This window comes from Anser cygnoides, chromosome 2 (genome assembly GCF_040182565.1).
Source record: "Anser cygnoides isolate HZ-2024a breed goose chromosome 2, Taihu_goose_T2T_genome, whole genome shotgun sequence".
Lineage (NCBI taxonomy): Eukaryota > Metazoa > Chordata > Aves > Anseriformes > Anatidae > Anser > Anser cygnoides.
In genome coordinates this window covers 130207647-130230396 of record NC_089874.1, presented here as the reverse complement: position 1 = coordinate 130230396, position 22750 = coordinate 130207647, and the positions used below count along the sequence as shown (strand labels likewise).

The following is a 22750-nucleotide window of genomic DNA, read 5'->3' as shown; positions in this document are numbered from 1 at the left end:
ACCTCAGGGCTTTAAAGGTTTCTCTTTGCAGTATCAGAAGGGGATAATTTTCTGATCAGAACATTTTACACGTGCAAGAAAAGGCTGAAGATTGTGGGATAATTTAATTTACAAAAAATAAAAGACAGGAAGCATAGTACTTTATAATTAAGAACAGAGAGGTAGTAAAGAGTAGTATTTTCGACAAAGCCAAAAACTTGAGAAAAAGAGAATGGCAAGAGAACACCATGTAGTCAGAGGCTCTAAAGAAAAATCTGCACTTTCCCTTTCCTAGGGAAAACAGCAGTCATCTACGACCTTCTGTGGAAGCTCTTAAGGCTGGATGCAGATAGGAAGCGAGTGTCTAGGAAGAAGGCTTGAGTCATTTCATGTGTTCCTGCTATTCACACCAGATTGAGAAAAACTAGTACTAGCTTGAGTAAGATGTGAGACCCAGCTGCTAGTACCAAGTGATGGGTTAGCACTGAAAGGTTGCAGGAGCTGACAACTTCCAGGGTAGGTGTAGCTTTGCAAATATGACAGCTTGTAGAGCATCTATTTTAGAAGACTGGGCTTCTACATCAGTATTTCCTTCGGAATCTCTACCCACGTGTATAAGCACCAGGTTTTACAAATTACTTTTCTTCCATGTTGTACATGAGTTACCTGCACCAGCAAAAACACCAGTAATTACCACGGATGAAAACATTAACAGGTAGGAAAACCTTTGCAATTAGAACTGCTTTTCACCAAATATATAAAACTGAAGAAAAATAAAGAAGAAAACGGTAGTTCGCAAAACAGAACTGTGAAGAATACGGAGCCGATACTTAAATAAAAAAAAAAAAATTTAAATCTGGCACTAGGAATGACTTAAAAGCAATCTCAGTTTACTGAAACACTCACGCTATAATCAATTCTCTTGCAGAATTTGTTAGTAGCAGGATGGCCTGTTTTGCTTTATGCACATTTCTTAGCTTAGGACAGCAAAAATTTCAGCTTCCCACTTGGAAATGCACTCAGTGCACTATGGAACGCATCTGAACTTCAGTACCTTGAGATTGCATAGTACAATAGAAGGATTGGTTCTGCAAGTGGAGTGTAACAGCAATCTAAACTGAAATATCTGCATCAAGACAGGCTATTCAGTACTCAAAGTAAAATAGAAATGCATCAAGAAGTGTTTTTGGATTACATTTCCATTTCTTCATTTTGTTGCTAATGTGAAGAATGAGCTACTGTTGCTTGAGTACTAGTCTCTTCTGGTCTCAGCAAGTTCCACAAGGGATCTAAACCAGTTACATATGTTCAAGTACACACTGCAAGTAAAAATTGCAAAAACAGTCAAGTCTGAGAATCCTGGAATTATACACAAGGACAGTCAAATGCTAACAGGTCAAAGGCCTATTTATTTGGTGACCATAAAAAGAAATATGATTCGAAGATTTGGAGTTTGTTTCCTGAATTCAGAGTTTGCCAAGTTAGCAGCAAATAAATTGCAGACCCAATGGAATACTGTGCATCTCTAGTAAGTTTGACCTTTGCCAGTGCTGGAAAGCAAAAACTCTTTTCAAATTTTAGTAAGATCACATTTTAATATAAAAGTACTTTTAATAGAAAGCTATGGAATTACCACTATTTTCAAGGTGCACATTTGGTAGTATAACATATTCTTCTGAGACTGCATCGTGGCCAGAATTGTCATCTACCTGCTGCTAAAAACCTGCACATTTATTTATTTTAAATCATCTATCTTTCAGAAGCCACTTACTCACTGAACTTGCATTTCACTGTCAGGAGACAAACAGGTAGAAGAAATGATGTTTACTGCCTCTACTTTTTTTGCCTCTTATTATTGCTGCTTAAATCTGACTCAGCAAGATACCAAATTTCAACAGTGAAAATTCTTACCAGTCAGAAAGTCTGAGGATTTTGATATTACTTAAGAGTTCCTGTTCCCTCTCTACTTGGCATTTAAAGATGATGAACATCATAAGTGAGCACAAAAAGAAGAGAATGGGCACAGACATGGAAAGAATGAACAATTTTTTAATTAGGTGTAAAACATCACTTCACTGAGAACAAGTAATACAACCAAGTGATCAGAATTGCTTGTTACTGGCCTCCTGTCTTCACTATGACGCACTGAATACGTTTTTGTATATTACCGCTTACCTACCGAGTGATACTGGCTTAACGGGGTTAGATAAGGCTTTTCAAATGAAAGCTGTTCCAACACAAATGTGCCTCAGAAATAACTCAATGGACTGATTTGCTTTTTAATTAGCAATTATATCAAGAGTGGTTTCAAGAGTAAGAACAATATTTAAAAACACAGGTATTTTAAAATTATCTACAGTGTCAACCTACAAGAAGAAATTGGAATCATAGTTTTAGAATACATTTAGACTTTTAAATACATCTTTTCCTTGGCTAGAACTTATAACCACCTGTACGGATGTTTCCTAATTATTTTTTCTTTATTCACAGGATCAGGATGACTAATCAGGAATTAGTAGCAAGCATCAGATTTACAAAGTAAACTGCCAATATGAAAGGATCAATTTGAATTCTGCATGTATTCTTGTCTGATTCAGCAATTTTTTAAGTCTGAAAATATTTAGGACTTTCATTATTTTTATACAAGTACTTGTCAGTTTGTGTGTCAAACTTCTCCTTGGATTAAAAACATTTAAATCCAATTTTCACTTATTCAGAGTGCAAAACTAATTTAAGCAATCCAATCACATGAAAAGATCTAATGCTCTTTACTTGAATTAAAGATGTCTTTCTTTGCGGACCTAAAAATCAAGACGTATACTTTTTAAGGCACAAGCTCTAAACAGTATTCTATCAGAGATTTCCTTCTGCATCCCCAACTTTCACAAATGGTGAATGAGTCCATTTCAACCAGTAGCTGCTAGTATTTTAAGTTGGTCCAAATACAGCATGCTTTGACAGGATTTTCACAGCACAGTTCTTATACTAACACGCTCCCCTAAGTACACACAGAAAAGACAGGCTACTTGTTTTCCGTATCTGGGAGCACTGTTCCTTGGGAATGGGACTCTATCTTAAAACACCATTTAGTACCTGTGACTATACCTTGCTGTGACTCAGCTGTTCCTTCTAACTTCTCCAGAGGCCCCCAGACCTCTAAAAGGAACTAGTAACAATACCTGTTTGCTTTCGGAAGACTCTTCCTGGCTAAGTAAAAGCCAATACCACTCTGGGTATGAAGAGCAGCATCAGGAGGAAAAAAGAAAAAAAAGAAAAAAAAAGAGCCCTATCTTTTTGCATTAAATGCAATTTCTCTCTAATCTTAAAAACTTGACAGGTAATAAATGATCATTTTTTTAATATGAATTTCACAACAGAGATTGTGAGTTTGCAGCACAGCCCATGAATTTTACCGTTCTCCTGGATAGTTAATAATAAAAACTAAATCAAGAACAGCAAGCACAAGACAGACATAAGCATTTTTTAGCATGTTTTGTGTCATTAACTTTGAAGAAAGACTGCACATTGTTTAGAACCTTTTTTTTCAGTACATTCCAAAACACATTTGGGGAACTCAAATGTTACCTGATACTTAATATAACAGAACATAACATGCTTTTCCATATATAGCTCTGCACCATAAACAATAAGTGACATTCCTATCTTCAAGTTATTTACTTTCACTGTTTTCCTTTTCCTCCTCAAAATCAAAATATAAGGATTTGTCATAGCCCATGAGACGGTTAAAATCCTCAGGATTCTGGAAAAGCAGCGGATTAACAAGCATTGATTTAGTTTTAGCATAAAACGTTGTAAACATCTTGGTGATGTCTGGAATCTTCACATCTTTCTGATGGAAGACAGTCACTTTTTCTGTCAAGATTGCATTGTATGTAATAGCTGTATAGGTGTCCATTTCCTCTTTGTAATAGAGTCGAATCACATAGCCTTTTGTAAGGATATGCAAAGTGACCGGAGTTACAAATGTAAAAAACCCTATCAACCCATAAAATGCAGCTTGTATAAGCAGACTATCAAATCCAATGCCAGTTTTGAGCATGATGTAGGGCACCATGAACAGGTTGAATACGCTGGTGGAGTAAGAGAAAAACCTCACACCTACATAAAACAAGAAGAGAAAACCAAGGTTAATACTTAGGAGTAAAATCATCTCTGCAATTGCACACGGTCTGCTACTATAAATTTATGTCATTACTTGAACTGATAAAGTTATTGAAAATCCACTTTTTAAAAAACTCTCTAATACAAGAAGCCATTCACAAGAACCGGGAAACTCAGTACTCTCTTCCTTCTACTGTTACGGTTTGTTTATATATTCACACTGGGTTTACCAAAGCTAGAAGCTATCTCTATTTCTATGATGAACTCAGCTATTATGCAATTATGCACAAGTATGAAGTTTTCACCTCACAGGCAGGAGTAATCACCACAGATATGGCCAGGCATCTCTCCCTTCCCCAGCAGCCAAAATAGACATTCAATGTGCTTTACAAAGAAAAGTTTGCTTTGTCCCCCACTGTGCTGAAAGTTGAAAAATCTAGCTTAATCAATACTAACAAGTACTCCACAGCCATCTTTGCGTACAACTTGGAAGACAGTAACCACCGCTGTGGAGCACCCCCAGTCCTTGAGCCACCGTAAGAACCAGTAGTCTAAGAATGCTGTGGAAATTAAGTACGTCATTTTTCCTTCATTTCAAAAACACCTAACAGAATACACTCAATGGACTACTTTTCACTAGGTCTTTGGAACATTAGCTGGTCAAAGAAGATTAACAGAAGTCTTACTACAGACAGCACTTTACATCATAGTATGTGCCTACTTCAGAGACATTTCAGTAACGTTCAAAAGCATACAGAACATGAATATCAGTTACAGCTAGTCTCTGTTGTCTCCTGGGTTGAGAAATGCACTCCACAGGCTGCAAGAGAAAAAGAAGCAGGCTGAGGGATTACAGAGTTGCACTGTACTATCAAAACTCCCCGCAGACCTAAAATTAACTGAAATATAGAAAAATTGTTAACATTAATTGTTACATGGTGGAGAAGCATAAAATCAAGCATGACAACAAGATTTTTTTTTTCTGTACAGAGGATTTGGGTTTTAGCAGAGATAGAAAGAACATTCAGTTTTATAATGTTGCATTTAAAAGTTTTTAAACAAACAAACAAAAACAAAACACAAAAAAAGAAGAGCAAATCTCTTCAAGTCACATACCAAACACCGCCTTTGCCAAGTTTCCTTTATAAACTAATCTTCCGTGTTCTGGGTGGTCAGGAGGGGCGGATGTGCTGAGGCTGCGAACAGCCAGTGCTTGGAAAGACGTAACCTGGAGGACGAGAGCAAGCAACAAACATCAGTACCAATCTGCACTTCACAAAGGCTTCTCCTTGTCCTGAAGCTACTCCCAGCATCCTGAATTAGGAATTAAGGTTAGGGTACATACTATGAGGCATACAGAAATTTCAAATAATATATTGATTCGTTATTTTTATGATGTTCCAACTAGTTATTTCAAAGCAGCATTAAATATCGACACAGTGATGTACAAACGTTAAACTCGCACCCCTTTTATACACGGCTTGCAAGAAGGCCTCCCAAACCCGCAACTCTTAAAATCCCGGTGCAAGCCCACGACTCCACAGCACACATTTAGCACCAAGCGAGACTGCAGAGGGAACCCCAGCCGCCCCAGCCTCGCTGCCCGGCGATCCCCAGCAGCTCCCCGGTTTACCCCACGTGTCTGCGCCAAAACCTCCCTTCCTGTATTTTCCCCGTTCTTTTCAGAAAGGAGAACGCTGCGAGGCCGAGGCCCGCCACCCCCGGCAGATCTCCCCCCCATACCTGCCGCCCCCCCGCGCTGTCCCGGCGGCGGCAGGCGGCGGGCGGCCCTCGGTGCGCGGCGGCCCCCCGCAGCCAGGCGGGGCCGGAGGCGGCCCGGCGGCAGCAGGCGGCAGCTCGGAGCAGCAGCATGTCGGCGGGCCGCCTCCCCGGCGGCGCAGCCCCGCGCTCAGGCTCCCCCGGCAGGCAGGCGCCGCCCGGTACCCACGGAGAGCTCCCCGTGTGCCGCGCAACGCCGCCCCGCTCCTAACATGGCGGCCGCCCCCCCCACCCAGGGGAAACTACATCCCCCAGCGTGCCTTGCGCGCCGCCGCGCGGCATGGCGGGAGCCGGGCGGCCTCGTTCCCTTCCAAGGGCAGGGCGCGGGGGAGCGGAAGTTGCGCCGTGCCCTGGCGGAAGCGCTCGGCCCGAGGCGGCGGGGGCCCTGCGAGCGGGGCGGAGGGAGCGGCGCCGACGGGTGAGGGGGCGGCGGGGCCGGGCCGGGCCGGGGGGAGCCCGGGGGAGCCCTCGGGGCCCTCCCGGAGCTCGGGGACAGGGCCTCGGCCTCCGGCAGGTCCCTCCCGGTGCTGGGGTGGGGGGAGGCGGAGGCTGGAGGCGGGTGGGAGCCTCCCGGAGGTGTCGACGCCGCCGCCGCCGGGAGGGGGGCCCGGTTGTAGGTGGCCGCTGCCCGGCTTCCCTCAGCGCCCGGGGGTAGGAGGGGAGTCGTGCTGCTGAGGAGAGCCTGCCCCTCCGGGAGGGCTTGTCACGCCGGTGAGATATCGCTGGCTGTAGGCACACGCGTGGGGAGGGGCGGCGTGACACCAGCAGGCACCTCCGACGGCCGGCGCTGTCCTATAACGCGCAGCGCTATCCGGAGGGGCTTCAGTAAAGGCGTTCGGTGTCGTAGATCGCGGTATGAGCAAGCCCTGCGCAATAGGGACGCCTAAATAGTCGTGGGCTTCCCTTCTGTTTACTCGGCTTTGCGGCGGGTCGCTCGCAAAAGTTCAGTTTGGAAGGAGGCCAGGAAAATGCAAGTAGCAGACAGCTGAGGTGCCTTCAGAGCAAGAGCAACTTTGTGCCCGCGTTCGTGAATATTCTTTTCTGTACGCAAGTTTCCTCTTTTTGCCGTACTACAGACAAAAACACTGCTGGGAACGAAACACTGTTCATTAAATCAAGAGTTACTTCGGGGAGAATAAGTGCTAATTTTTCCGTAATACGTCTGGAGATCAGCTATCCAGTGTTTTGAAGCAGTGTAAATCATTTTTTCCCTAAGATTTCCCATCAACACTGGGAAGCTTAGGATAGATAACCTTTAGAAACTGTAAGCACTTTTGGCAGTTTTTTCTTGTTGTATCAGAGAAAAGTCATTTGAGATTTTATTTTTTTCATACTAGAATGGGTGACGAACACGTTTAGCTGCTTTCTTCTAGTCTGAATTTAAAGACTTAATATTGGTACAGTGAAGAGATCCAGATGATTCTCTAATTCTCTTCTGTCTCCCACATTTGTGTTTATTCTTCTGATATATTTGTCTTCATGCTTATGCCCCTTATGGTTTGTGTGGGGACAAATTCATATCTTTGGAAAACTTACTTAGCTTCAGATGATGCGTTTTTGTAATCCTAAAATAAAGGAATTTGGATGTAGGACAAGCTTTCTTTTATCTGGAAGGTTTCAGTATTTAGTCATCTTTGTTGTAGGGTAGTTTGCATAACAGTAGGTTTTGATGAATGCTTATAATGAGAGGGCAGAAATCTGTGCCATATAAAGAAAAAAAATGGAATATGCTATCAGCTTGTTTTTCCCCCCAGTAGCAAGAGGTATACAGTAATCAGGACTTTTATTGTACGTTAGGAAGAAAACAATAACCCCTTTTTTTCTTTCTTGGTAATTACTGGAAAGGAAAGCTTTCTTTGAAAAAGTGTATCTTAAATAAAGCGAGGTCTTTGATACTCCATGCGCAGGCAGAGTCCTGGCTCATCTCCTGCTTGTCTGAACTAGCGTTCACTTTCAGTGCACCTTCCTGACGGTTTGTCCCTGAATGTTGGAACTGTAGTGCACAAGCATGGGATGGTGAACCAGCTGCTTGAGAAATCGTCGTGTACCAATTTTCTTTCATGGTTTTTCTAAGTATGCTTCAATCCTTATTTACATTAATGATTTTTTTGGTGTGTCCTGAACAAAAGTGCTAAACTGAAGAGTGGTATTTTTAAACGGAATAGTGTATAGGATCTAGAATAGAACTAGAGTTTAGGATTAAACAGTAAGAGACTACTGTTCTAGCACACAAGAGCCTTTGTTTACTGAATAACTCTTCCTGATACACAAATGACACCCAGAAAATTTTCACGTTTGACTTCTCAACTAACCCAGGAGTTGTGAAGGCATTTGTGTTATTTGCCCCACACCTTCCAAAAAGTTGATCACGTAGAATGCAGAAATGTCACCAACTGAAGCGTGCAAAAGCCCTGTGTGTGTCTGCATTACACAGCAAAGAACTGGAAGCCATTTGAGTTAACCTGCACCAGAGTCTGAGTTTTAGAGAGTTTTCTGCGGGAGCAAAGAATCTGAGTGCTTGCAAGTGTTTGTGTCCATTTAAGCTTCTTATGCTAACTGAATTAAAACGTTGGGGTTCTGGAATCTGTTTTTGCACGTGTTCAGTTGAATGAAGATACGCTCACCAGGTGCATTTCAGTCTTGTAGACATACAGGGTATACTTGTATAGGTACTCTGAGAATGGTGGGAAGCCTGGGAGACAAGCGTGCAGCTTTGGCAGTAAGCTAGGAGGGTCGTGGACATTTTTGTTTGTTGTTGTTGTTGTTCTTCCACTTGATGCTTCAAGAGAAACAGGAGAGAGAAGTCAAACCAAACGCGCTGTACCACGCTATTTCTGCTTAGGGTTATGAGGAGGACAAGAACATATTTAAACATGCTAACGAGAACACTTGCCTTGTGTTGTTTAGTTATCGTGGTTTATGATACTTAGCTATATTCTACCCCAAGGTGTAAATCATCTGCTGTTCCCACAAACTTTTCTGTAAGCTTATGAAACAGTGCGTTAATTGAAGAAAACAGGCTGTGGCGTGCGTGGGATCATGTTAGTACTGTCTCAGATAACTTGGGTGTAGTTGTTGGAAAGAAGATGGTTTTCACAAAATCATTTCAAGCAGCAGTATGTTCAAATCTTCACAATGTGTCCTGACACATTGAACGCTTCTTAATCCGGAAGAGGAAGCAATAGATGCTAACAGTTTGTTACTGCTTTTTTAGCTTTCCCAGGTTTCTTGTTTTCCTTTCTTTCTCTGTTCTCCTGCTCTCTTTTTGCATTGACGCTATGATCCTTCCATGCTCTTTGCTTACCATATTTTGTCAGAAGTAAACCTATACTCCTAACATCCACAATTATATTTTTCAGAAGTGATATGTTATGTCAGGATAACTAGTGACAGAACAAGAGAGAATGGCCTCAAGTTGTGCCAGGGGATGTTCAGGTTGGAAATGAGGAGACACTGTTTCTCAGAAAGAGCAGTCGGGCATTGGAACGGGTTGCCCAGGGAGGTGGTGGAGTCACCGTCCATGGGGGTGTTTAGGGAAATTTTGGACGTGGTGCTTAGGGACGTGGTTTAGTGGGTGACGTAGGTGGTAGGGGTATGGTTAGACCAGGTGATCTTGGAGGTCTTTTCCAACCTTATTGATTCTGTGATAGCAAGAACTAGAGTGAAACCAAGCTCTGTCCCTTCCTTGCAAGTTGAATGTGTCATACAGTGGAATGTATGGTCTTTTTTTTTTTTTTCTTACAAGTAGGTAGGATTTCTGCGTCTTCTGCTTTTAGCAATGCAATGTTATTTTTGTTCTGTATTCAGAACCAAACTTGGATTGTGGAGCTGTGATAGAAACTTTATTCTTTGTTAGTTTATGCTCATTTGTTAGCCTTAAACTGAGGAATAATCTTGGAAATGCCTTTCCCTCTTTGTTTATCCTTTTAATGAATTGTTATATTTATCTTAATTCCAGTTTTGTTTTGCTAAGCTGAGCAAGCAAGACTTTCAATTTCTCTTTCTTTTACAGCCTCTTTGGTCACGTCATTATCTCCTTTCTGTAGTTTTTCCAATTTTAACTTTTTTCTTGAAAACAGGTAATCAGAATTGCATGTGATACTCCAGACAAGTTGTCACCCATGTGTGGTACAACAGCATTAATATTTCCCTGTCTCTGTTGCAAAAAGTTCCTTGATTTGAATTTGCTTCCACCCTCCCCCCCTTCCTTTTTTTTTTTTTTTAAATACTTCAGAGCTGCATCAGCTTATAGCTGACCACAGAAAGACTAACACTTCCAAATGATGAGTCGTGGCTATGTAAAAGAAGTCAGTCCTTACGTGCAGGGCTCTTGCATTTCATAGTTTCATTTCGTGTAGCTTCTAGTGTGCCGTTTTTCAAGACCGGTCACTTGGTGTGACGCTCTGTTCCCCTTCTGCTGCAGTGCCTTCCACTTCTCTCATCTTAGCCTGTCTTTTTTTTTTTTTTTTTCCTCTGGCAACATTGTTAAAATAACAAGTTTTGTATCATTTTTGGAGAAAATAGTAGTTCTTTTGCAGTCCAAATGTTCCACGTTTGCAACATCACATGGTATTGTTGGACAGTTTTTCTCCTTTTAAGATTATCCTCTTACACCATTTATTTAACCCCAAATGATTTGCTTAGTCCAGATTGCATCTAATTAGCCCTCCTTTCCTGTTTTCAGGGAAATGACTGGTTTGGGCTTTAGGTATTAGCTAGTCCAGCATGCCAACTTGTATCCTGTTTTCCTTTATATTTCATACAATTAACCACTAAGCCTGATCATGTTTTTTTTCCCCCCTTAGGTGTTAATACCTGTGTTTTTTTGTCTCTAATCATATGATAGCACATTTCATTTGATGTTATTAAAATGATCACTGCGTTTTTCTCCATAGCTCTAATATTTTGCTGTAGACATTGTTTCGTTTCCCAAGGTTTAATGTGCCCCTCAAATCATGCTCTCACCTTGGGAAGTGTTAATGTAATTGCGTTCCCACGAACTAGCCTGACCTTATGCCTGTATTTAGTGGCATTATTTGTATTGGAAACCGAGGCACGCTTTATTTTCAGCAGCACATCCACTGGTATGGATGGCATCACTTATGCTTATTCATAAAAACAAGCAGTTTCACTACTCTCTTGGAGTGTACGGGAAGGTTTTGTGGCTAGAGAAAGGGGTAGCAGAAGTGATGCTCTCTTCTGTGAAACAGGAGTAACAATGTAAGGTATCCTTTCTGTTCCTGAGTAACAGATACTCTTCAGGATGCTTGATTTCCATTTACAGAACCTGCTGAAACAGGTGAAAGATGTCGTCAGCTTTTGTGCTGCCACAGTTCCAGCATCCAAATGTAATTTGCTTGCAGGAGTTACTGGAATTTTTGAAAATGACAAGGGCATTTAACGTTCGATGTTGGGGTTTGACAGTCTACACAAATTGGCTCTCAAAGGGCATTCTTGATTGTGCCTGATGTACAGGAACTTCTCACCTGGTAGAAGATTTGCATTATACCAATGGGAAAATAAAATATTTGGAGACATTTTGGTCAAGTTGGGATAATTTTCAAAGACAACAGCAGTGTAGACAGAGGATGCTTTTTGCTCAGTGTTCCACAGATACCGAAAAACCATTATTTAATCTGGTAATGCATGTGTAGGTTGATGAGGTGTACTTAACAAAGTGCCTTCTCGTGAAAGCTTGAGGACCCGTTCAGATTATTTCATACTTGTTTTCATGCTTGCTTGCACAGAGTAGTTGTGAAAAAGAGAGCTGGAACAAATCAGCACACTCAGCACCAAAGTACTCTTGAGAAGTGAAGCGATCTGCAATAGCGCGGGGCTGCATCTCCTAAAGGTGTAATTCTTTTTGACTTTGCTGAGGAATCTCTGTAAAACTTCCTCCAGATCTTTCAGCTCCCTCCTCAACTTGCTTACATTTTTTTTTGCTAAGTTTTTACCACAGCTATAGGAGGGAGAAGATGTGGGAAGCAGTCTCTATTCTGCTTTTTCACACCTTCCTGCTCTGGGGTCCTTTACTGTAATTGCAGTTCATGCTTCTGCTGTTGCTCATTGCTTTTTGAAGCAGTGAAATGAATTGCCAGAATCCTTACTGGTCTCTGTGCTGCCCCTGACCCCAGGTGTCAGCTGGGAAACCAACCAGAATCGCTGGTCGTGTTTTCCTGGACCTGTGGGCACAGAACAGGATGTCATTGATTTGTGCTGGGTTAATGTTTGGAGAGAGCTGCAGACATGAAAGGAATTTTAGGACAGCAGGTGGGTGGAATTTCTCTTCCAAAGCTTTCTTTTCCTCAGCAGAGATGCAGTTTGGTGTAAAGAAATGTATGTTGAGTCTGAAAATACTGGATTTGTTATGCAAATAAGCGTTCTGTTTCTGTCACCCTTCAGATTCATTTCCGTGGCAAAAAATGTCTGCAGCAGGCTGTGTGTCAGCTTTTAAGGTATGGAGCTCCTGGCTCCATACCACGCAAATACCTGCATTAAATATCCGAAGTAGATTATCTAGGTGACATTGGCGTCTGTGTCGGGAACCGTCAGTCTTCTAGGAAGGACAGGTTGGAAGGCCAGGTATTTAGTGCACACTGATTAGCTTGCTCCCTGAGCCTTCTCTTCCCCAGCCTCAACAGTCCCGGCTCTCTCAGCCTCTCCTTATGTGACAGGCGCTCCAATCCTTTGCGCATCTTTGAGGTCGGTTGCAGGACGCCCTTCAGTCCCTCTTGTACAGAGGACCCAGACTCCAGATGTGTCCCACTGGCGCCGAGCAGAAGGGAAGGATGCCCTCCCTCAGCCTGCCAGCAGCACGCCTCCTCGAGCAGCCTGGGATGAGCCTGGTTTGTTGTCAACCTTCTTTGCTGCAAGGGCACGTTGCTGGCACGTGTTCAACGCGGTGTCCGCCAGCACCCTCAGGTCTCTTCCTGCAAAGCTGCTGTCCTACCGGTCAGCCCCCAGGCAGTGCTGTTGCATGTGCTACTTTGCAGTTCTTCCAAAGGTGCCTTTTCCTTTGATGAACTTCAGGAGATTCCTGCTGGCCCCTTTCCCCAGCTTGTCGAGGTCTCTCCTGAATACCGGGACACCTGTATGATAAATCTACCTCCTCTATTCACATCGTACTGAGCTGTTCTCTGGCATCTTTTTTCCTGTGGACAGACTGGTCAGTCTCTTAAGTGCCTTCTGTATTGTGGTAGAACTTGCCTTCTTTACCTCCCCACTACCATTGCACAGGTGGTGTCCATAGTAATAAAAGTAATAAGCTCCTGAAGTAACTGTCCGTAAAGTCAAAGGCTTTTAAAAACCTTAAGGGAACATTTTCTTCCAAAAGCTACAGTTTAGAGATTCTAGAATGTGGCGAGCGGGTAGGGATATCTGGATAGCAAAAATCAAACAAACAAAAACAAAACAAGTAAACTTTGTTAAGTGTTCGTGAAATTGCATGTTGTATATCGTTGTTCTTTCATTTATTAGTGTTTATAGTAATATAAAAGCCTGTAACTAATGCTGACGTAAGAAATCGGACTACTGACTGCAAATATTGCCATTTGTGTTTTTCAGACGCTCCTATTGCAAAAGCTGCTGTTGAAAAGAAATAATTTTTTTATAAGAAGAGAATGGGTAAGTTGATTTTTCTTAGACTTGTTGTTGTTGTTCCCTATGTGAAACATTTTCTCTCTTACTCTGGTAGAGAAGGTGAATTATAAGACTTTAAATGTTGATCCTGTCACTAATTTTTCTTGTAGTTTGAAACCTCAGTGGAATTTCCTACAGATGTTTTTTTCTTTTGAAGAGGATTTTCTCAAGTGAATGTTTGTTCATTGAACAATTTGTTCAGAGCGTATCTATCAAACAGTAAATTTCATTGAGCTTAACATGTTTATTGATGAAAATGTATATGCTAAAATAGGATACCTTTAGGTTTTGTAGCAAAAGACTTCTAGATAGGGGACAGGAAAATTTCACTATATACTGACTTAAATATTCTTTGTTTACTAAGGTCAGCCTGTCTAATTCTGGCTGAGAGATCATAATAAGCACTGACTGATAAATTACAGTGTGTGTGAGACTTGACTAATTGTCTGAAACTGTCATTATCTGTCTCACTACAAATGATGGTTAATGAAACAAAGTTGGACAGATTCTGGATTTAGCTACACTTTTCCTGAAAGTATTTTAGCTTCTTTGGCACTTGACGATACTTTCTTAAAATTGGCAATAACTCTACGGTAATTCTATTTTAACTTGTAATTCACAAAGCAACTTAATTGACTGGGGGGAATATTGCATTTGCTATAGCACTATATACAATGAAAGGCAATATATTATAATTAATGTAATTTCTATTTTTATTTTGTCAGAAGGAGAAACAACACTAACAGTCAAACATCAAGTTTGTAGTCTCTGGTTTATCTTCCGTACTTCTACGTGCGATCATGAAATATTGAAATTACTTTTTTAGAAGTGTACAGATCTCTTCTGTTACACTTTTCCAAGCTGTAAGAACTTTCATAACTTCCATTTTTACCTCTGTGCCAAAATTAATACTGTTCTGAAAATTAAGTCTTATGTGCAGTGTTAAGTTCAAGTATTAATTTTTAATAGAACTGAAGCTGTACTTATGTCAGTTCTTGACTCCCTTAGAAAATACAGTCTTTGAAATAAGGCATTAACTGTCCAGTCTGAATATGATAGAAATGGTAGATTTACTGGGTTGGTGGGTGTTTTTGCACTTTAAAAGTTGTGGTTTTTTTAAGTTTTAAAACTACTGTGGTCTTCATTACTCACCATTTTACAGCACTGTATGAAGACCAAGTACAGGTGCAGTCATCTTGGTGCTACGGGGTCCTATAGTGCTAAGCACAATGTGGGCAGAAGGTAGGCGGTGGTTCCTGCCCCAGAGAGCACGCTGCCTGAACTGGCAGGGCAAGTGCAAGAAGGGGAAAGTGTGAGTGTACGGAGTGAGCAGCGCAATGGTGGCAACGATAACACCGTTTTTTCAACTTAAAGGTAGTGCTGTTACTTAGGAGAGAATAAATGAGTGAACAAAAAGGGAAGGAAGATTAGGGTTTATAGTGAAAGCGGGGAGCAGGTACATAGTGAGATAGGGAAGGGAAACAGAAAAAGCATAGTCAAACTGGTGCTGGGAGGCTTTCAAATTTCCCTGGTTTTGGTGCTTTTTCACCGAAGGTCACGATATAGGTGTGCACTAATGCTCTTGATGTGACTGGGCAGTGGGGAAGGAATGAATCTTATTTCATTTCTCTAGTACAAAAATACCTTGTTAGACTGCTTTTATTCCTTCTATTCTTCAAAAAGCTCTTTTTTTCTTGCAGTCCGTATTTTTAAATATTTAGATGTATTTATATAATTTCTGTTAAGTACTAGCATGCAGACATGGCAATAGCTTTGTGAATGGAAGAAGTAGCACATTCTTAAAATAAGTACATACTTTTCACTTGAGAATTTGTCTAAAGGAAATTTCTTTCCTACATAGATTTTTTAAATGTCAGAATTTGGAGATGAACAGAGGAGAGAGGGGAGATATTAATCAAAAATCCTACATTTTTCTAATAATTCCTCCTCTTAAATAGGTTGCTGAACTCTTCAGAGAAGTCTTCAAATATGTAAATTCTTCTGTCTTAATTTTGGTGGTAGTCAGTGGTTCTTCTGCAAATGTAGTCACAGGAAAAACTGCAGCTTGCATTTTTAGTAATGTGAATCAGTTATTGTGTTCTGAAACTGTTAATGTTTTACACCATAGATGGAGAAGAGAAAACATACGGTGGGTGTGAGGGCCCAGATGCTATGTACGTGAAGTTAATATCTTCTGATGGCCATGAGTTCATTGTAAAAAGAGAGCATGCGTTAACATCAGGAACAATAAAAGCTATGTTGAGTGGACCAGGTAGGTACAAAAGATTTAATACCGTCATGTGCTTTTTCTCTGTTGGACTGCTTAAATGTCTATCATGTAGTGAGTGAAAGCTGGAACAAATAATAACTTGATCAAAAGCTGACAGTTCTGTTTCCACTGGAACAGTCTACCTCTGTGGAGTATTGTATACCATATAATTGGACTCTCTTTCTGGACAGCTAGCAATCTTACGATGTTCTTGCTACTAGTTTTCCCTGTTACGAGAACTTGAGGGCATTGTGTGAAAGTTGCAGCTGTCAAATTCAATACAAACAAGAGTTGGTAGCTCTTCAAAGTTCCTCCTCTGTGGTGGAACTTTGAGTATTCACAGAATCTTATAGCAAGGAGTTCCTGAGCTTAATGGCAAAAATTAGCTTAAGTTTGAAGGAGGGAGATAAATTTAGAGAAGGGAAAGACTTCACGTTTTGCTAGATGCATCAGACTACCTCCTGTTTAAGAAGTGTCTGAACTAATTGTCAAAGCCTGAATGGTGGAGGAGAGAGTGGGGAGAAGTTAACATTTGTGCTTTCCATTTTCCTTATCCTCATGCCATATATTTATCTTTGGTCTCTTGAGTGACGGACAGTAGGTTATGTGGGCCTCTGGTTGCTGGGAGGATCTATTTGCTGACTATACTTTGAAATTACTCAGCAATTGGGCAAAGTTGCGTAAATTGAGCAATTAAAGTTCTCAATTTAATAGTCTGCTAAATGTCATTGTAATGGTTGTGCTTGAAAATACGTAGCAGATCTATTGTGTCTGATCCAGTCTGTGTCAGCCTCCCAGGTGTGTAAGAGGAAGAGTAGTTACAAGATCTGCTCTGAATTTGTTCCATGGTCAGTAACAATGTGAAGAAGTAAAAGGCAAAGTATCCTGTTTAGAGGGCTAGAAAATTGACTCTGTAAAGGAGTCAGCTTTTAAGCACATGTTGTATACATACTTGCAAGATGAATAATTTTCCTTGCAAACCCATTTTTGCTGTCCACTTAAACAGGCCATCATTTCACTGATGGTTATGTGTTCTCTACTTCAGTATTGTGACATTTTCAATATGCAAACATTTGTGTTGCTTCCTACTGTTCCTGTAATAGAATTCAAGCCAGATTGGCTTCAGTACATATGTTCAGATACTTCTACACAAATACGTGTAGACATTAGTAAATAACTCTGTTTTGTAGTTACTATGAAAGGGATTCCTATAGAGGTAGTGGTAACCACATGTTGCTAGGTCTCCCACAAATATGGAGTGCATGTTAGTAGGCTTTGTATTGTTTGTCAGCATAATGAATTTAAAACTGAGAGATGAGAAAAACGGTTACAAAGATAACTAGGATGGCGGTGGGACTAACAACGGGACGATGTCATATCTTCTAAATTTCATTCTTAGAGGGCACAAAAGAAAGGTTCAAATATACTTGAGTTTTGATCTTTGGATAAATTCTTCAAATCTAATAGGGCTAAAGCCCTGTTATATGTAACCTTTCGTCCCATACTTGGGTTTTCCTTTCCCTCCTGCCTGCCTGTTCTCACAGCTCAGCAAGTTAACGTAACTTTTGACATTTCAACTGAAACTGTCCAAGAAATTCAAAGATAGTGGGGTGACAAAGGGAACAAAACTGATAAGTGTGCCTATGCGAATATGGAATATATATTAAACGATTTTGTTTTCTTGAGAAAGCTAGCTAAAAATTTGGATTGATACCTGTATTTGTGAATGTTATTAGTGTGGCCTTCAGCGTAGAATGTGCTACAGCTTTAGAGCACCTATCAAAAGCAAGCATCAGAATTAAACCTAAATTTCTGGTGTAGTTTTTCAGAATATTATTAATATTTTCATTAAAATGAACAAAGATTTTTAAATGCAAAGGATCCTCATATTCCTGAGGGCTGTGAATGTGGCACATCCTGCTTTGCATTGAAGAGTGTAATACCCAGGAATATGGGACCTTGCAAGTCTATTTGGAATGCCTTGTATTAGTGTATTGAAGTGTTTCATTTTTGCAGTGAATTGAGATTCTGATTTTTGGTTTGTTGTTTTTTTCTTCTACAGGACAGTTTGCAGAAAATGAGACAAATGAGGTGAATTTTAGAGAGATCCCATCCCATGTCCTATCCAAAGTATGCATGTATTTCACCTACAAGGTCCGCTATACTAACAGCTCTACGGAGATTCCTGAATTCCCAATTGCACCTGAAATTGCACTGGAACTTCTGATGGCTGCAAACTTCTTAGATTGTTAAATAAAATAAATTATAATAAAAATGTAAAACTTTTTTCAGTATTTAATACATGTAGTTCAGTTAGTAACTTTTTTCAGATAGCATGTTGCGTGTGTGCTGTTGAGAACTGTAAAGTTCACTGCAGAGGCAATTGCCTTCAGTCCTTTTGCATATAGCAATCATTCAGTTGAAATTTGTTTTGCTGCTTACACAAATAAGGACATTTTCACAACCGAGACAAATAAACAAATATGCCAATTAGTAGATGGCTATGCCTTATCCTTTAGGTGTGGTAGAAGTTTCTTTTAATACAATGACCGTATAAAATACTGGAGTTTAGTCTAATGTTCTCTAAAAGGTAATTATAGTTAAACGCAAGTAGCTGTTTAGAGTTTCTAACTTTCTCTTACTGTTAAAGTTTCTAAACATCTGAACTTAATCTCCTTTGTAAGATAGCTGTCCTTTAGCATAGTTATACTAACTAGATTAGAAGTGCCCTCTAAGGTTTGTATATTGACAGCAATATTCCATTTAAGTTGGAAGTGGAGTATGTAGGAGAATGTTTAAGGCTTTTAATTTAAATCATAGTATAGACATTTGAAGAAAGTGTGTTTGATGCATTTTTCTTTTATAACCTAATTTTTCCCCTTTAGTAATTAGAAATACTTGAGTCACTTGTCTGTACAGTAAGACTATGATCATACTGACAGTGGCTTTTAATGTGTCTGCATTACCTTCTGTATAACATGTAAGGTTATTCTTAATGTACCGTCACTTGACCTGATATGGATTTTATATGGTTTCAGTTATGTTTTATTTCCGCTGTTGTGATGGATTATGTGAAGTCTGTATTTAATCTTTAGAGCAGTAGTCATTCAAATTTTCTATCATAACAACTGAAAAGATAGCAGTTATCCTATCTTTTACCTCTTCCCTGACCTCTCCCTTAAATCCACAAAAAAAAAAAAAAAAAAGACCCTGAAATGTGGAGGTCTTGTATTTGAAGGAAAGGGCATTAAGCAGATGTTTATAGAGCTTTTTTTAAAAATAAACTTAATAGTTATTTCCAATGTTTTTACAAATATTTTAGAGGAAAAGGATTGGCAAGCCACTCACATAATACTAGAGTGAAACACATCACCTCTTGGTAATTCCTGTTGGTAATTGCCTATACTATCAATTCTTTGTTTAAAACAAATTTCCATTTAAAGAAAAAAAGAAAAGCTTAAACTGAGACAAGAAGTTGCTTTTTGTTCAGTCACAGCCTGAAGAACCCTTCTGCCAAAGTCATCTGTAAATGAGAATGTATTGTGAAAAATGATGCAAGAACAATGTAGTTAGCATTTCCATCGGCTGTCTCTGCTTCAGATTTTTGATTAAGAAATGATTGTGGTCTTTTATGGAAAAGTCCTGCTGACAGATGGTGGGACCTCTTCGTTGATGTATTAACTGATTGTGAATTTAGAGGGTTAAAACTCTTCTCTAAACCTTATTGCCAACATAAGTACAACCTTTGAGGTTTTCCATACAAAAACTGGTAACTTTATACATAGACTATGCAGTCTGCCCATGGAGGAGTTCAGTTCTGACAAATGAAATCTTACTCTGGACTTGAGCAATGCTTGATAGACAAGCTGACATATGTCAATGTGTTGATAGATTAGCTGACGTTTATTCACATCACATACTTTGGCACAATTTATCGTGTTTAGTGTGGGGATGTTTATAACTAGATTGGTTTTGCATGATAAAGCTGAAGTGTACTGCAAAGCGATTGTCTGAAATCCTATGTTTGAGCACTCTGGTCAGTGCTATTAGTAACTCATTTTCAAGAGCACTAAAAAAAAAAATGAACACAAAACCAGAAATACCCTGTTATGCTGCTTTTGTTAGAGCCACTAGGACTATACCCTAAAAGTTAAAGGGGTACTGACATGGATATTTTAGTCCCAACTACATTTCTGTCTGAGCGAATCATAAGTTCTCCAGCCATTTTTAATAGTCTTGAGATTAATGAGTTGAAGCTCAAAACTGTTTAGTTTAAAACTGAAGTAAAAAGGATGTCATAAAATATTTTTTTTTAAGTAACCCAAAACAATTTCCTGTCAAAATGCATCGCGTTTTATGATTCCATACTTCAGCAGTAAGTTAAAATAGCTGTTTTATTTCTGAATGATAATATCATTGTTTTTTTTCTTCAGCTTAATGTATCATACAGAAGCTTTGAACACTCAGGAAATGCAGTAGTGTCCTAGAATACACTATTTGCAAAACCACTGGCTGTTAAGCAAACTAACCTGCAGATTTCTAAGGGGGAGGGGGGCAGAGGGAATTAGTGCAATTTACTTGGTAGTGACATGGGTATGCTATTAACAGACAATTGGAAACTTGCCACGCTTAACCCCTGAGTTCTAAATAAATTTCAAAGTTGAAAATTTTTAAAACTGTGTTTCTGTTGATTTGATTTGTGACCTCTTAGAGCGGGTGTTCTGCTGTAGAATCATAGTTCTCGTGAATTGTGTGGTGAGCAAACTGCTAATATTGAAACTAGTATTTGGGTGAAAGATGGTGAAACACCATGGATGATACTAAAAGGTTTCTTCATAGTTCTGAAGAGATTCATGAATTTAGTTAGTGCTTAGATCTCTTCCAGCTCCTCCTAATTGTAACTAGTCAGTTCTCCAAAGAACTGACAGCATACTGAAAGTGCCTGGTATTCCTAAACAGCCTTGAAGAGTCTTTAAAGACAGTCTTTAAAGACAGCCTTTAAAGACTTTGTGGGTCCTGTAATACTGAACTCCCTTTTGCTTGGTAAGCTAGTCCTGTATCTGGTGATTAACGTTTTAAACAAGTTCTGATTTAGCCATGAAAAGTTGCAAAGTCTTTACCAATTGTAAGCAACGAGGAAAGTCCTGCAACGTTATGATTTTTCATAGTATAAGGTGGTGAAGAAGTCTCTGGTGGCCTCCCAGCGTGAAATGGACTGTGTATCTGGAACAATCCAAACTCTGTTTTACAAGACTTTAAATTCCCTTTTGGCTTTGAGGTTCAAGAAAAGAGAGATTGTCATCAAGATTCACCAGGCCGTTATATTCAACAACTGCATCGAACACAATATTTAAAAGGCTTTTCTGAAGTAATGGTATTAAATGTGGAAAATCTGTTGCTTCTGCTCGCATTTACAAATTACAGTATATACACCAATGTCATAAATAGCAGCAGTGGCTATTTGATTTTTCTCCCCTTCTTGTTTTTACAATCCCATTGAAAGGGGTAGTTTTTACTATCCCCAAACCTACCTAAATCTTTTGGTTTATATAATGAAGTAGACAAGGGAATTATTGGCACAGAAGTAACTTTTCAGGCCATGTTTTTCCTTTTTTTTTTTTTTTTTTTCTTTTGGTCTCAATTGTTGCATTGTAATTTAACCGTACCAGCTACTGCAGAGTCAACAAAATCACAACACTAGTGTGTCGGTGCTAATGAGAAATAGCAGATTTTCCTAGCTGAAACTAACAGTGAAGGCTGGGCTGTAAGCTTAGTTTCAACAACTGGGAGAGAAAAAGCAGGAACTCTTATTTTAAGATTGAGTGAATCTGGAAATAAAACTGTAATGCTCTTTTTAAAATACAGGTGGATCAAAGCTCTGTAATTAGCAAATGAGGCATTTGGTGTTTTTTCCCATGGAAAATGTCCAGCTTTAAAGGATTTTTTGACAAACAATAAATTGGATTGAAGTGGGATTTCTTCTTAAATGTAGCTCACTAGGTGGCAATGTTATGGGAACATATCAACACTGTGACCTCAATGTGTTGCACAACAGCGGGAAGATCCAGAAAAGAGCACATAGATTTTGTGATTATTAGTCATCTACAAAGCTTGCTTGAGTGTTGTCAGTAGGGCAGCCGAGAGAGAAGAATGTTGACTTTATCAGTTCAGGTTTTAACGAGTGTTGCATGTCATGAAATAAAGCTTCGAGCGCGATGCTTCTACAAACATAGGTTATGGTGCAATCCCTCTTCTGTGGGAGAAAGGTCACTGAGATTAAAAAAAAAAAAAAAAGTTCGGTCATCACCATGTTAATGTTTTATGCTTACAGGGTAGAGGATTTTCCTCCCACACTCTGTGGGAGGAGAATAATGATGTAAGATCACAATTACTCTGTAACAAATGGACTTCTTCAACTTTTTCTCCTCTTAAACTTATGTACTCGGACGATTTTCAAGACATTCATCATGCAGTATTTTGTAGCCTCACTTGTTCAGGGTAGCATTTGGAAAATTAACGTTCTCCTTAAAATATATTCATCACTTTACATTGGTGAAAGTAACAACCCGAGAGCTTTTAGATAAATTAAAACCTTACTGTGCAATGGTAAAGTTACTGGTTTTCAGGATAGTTTCATGCAATTAATGAGTTTGAGGAGGGAAATTAATGGTACTCCTTATATATTGAATGTCAGATTCTTTTGAAGTTAAAGCCAAATACTGTGAATTCTTTCAATATTAATTGTTAATTAATTAAAACTGCTTTTTCAGATGAAAGTTCATAGCTTAGGCTTCTCTTCCCATGTAAAAAAATACTACGGATATCCTACTTGCGCCTAATAATAGCCAACCGTTATCTTCAAAATCCCAATTACACAAAACCATAAGTAATGCATAATTAATGTCTTAGGTTGCTACAAATTGTTGATATTCTGCTCAGTAAAACAACAGAGGACTTGTTAGG

General features: G+C 39.7%; 2 protein-coding genes across 2 annotated transcripts; one reads left to right on the top strand and one right to left on the bottom strand.

The window, feature by feature from the left end:
• Nucleotides 1-2008: 2008 nt before the first annotated feature.
• Nucleotides 2009-6116, bottom strand: TMEM70 (transmembrane protein 70). The gene is made up of 3 exons (XM_048077055.2): nt 5845-6116; nt 5218-5329; nt 2009-4098 (listed from the first exon to the last, which is right to left on the bottom strand). Exons 1-3 carry the CDS (start codon nt 5971-5973, stop codon nt 3650-3652), a joined length of 690 nt encoding a protein of 229 aa, XP_047933012.2. The 5' UTR covers nt 5974-6116; the 3' UTR covers nt 2009-3649.
• A 44-nt stretch (nt 6117-6160) lies between these two features.
• Nucleotides 6161-20463, top strand: ELOC (elongin C). The gene is made up of 4 exons (XM_048077028.2): nt 6161-6298; nt 13444-13503; nt 15647-15790; nt 17850-20463. The coding sequence occupies exons 2-4, from the start codon at nt 13500-13502 to the stop codon at nt 18038-18040; spliced, it is 339 nt and encodes a 112-aa protein (XP_047932985.1). The 5' UTR covers nt 6161-6298; nt 13444-13499; the 3' UTR covers nt 18041-20463.
• Nucleotides 20464-22750: the final 2287 nt, after the last annotated feature.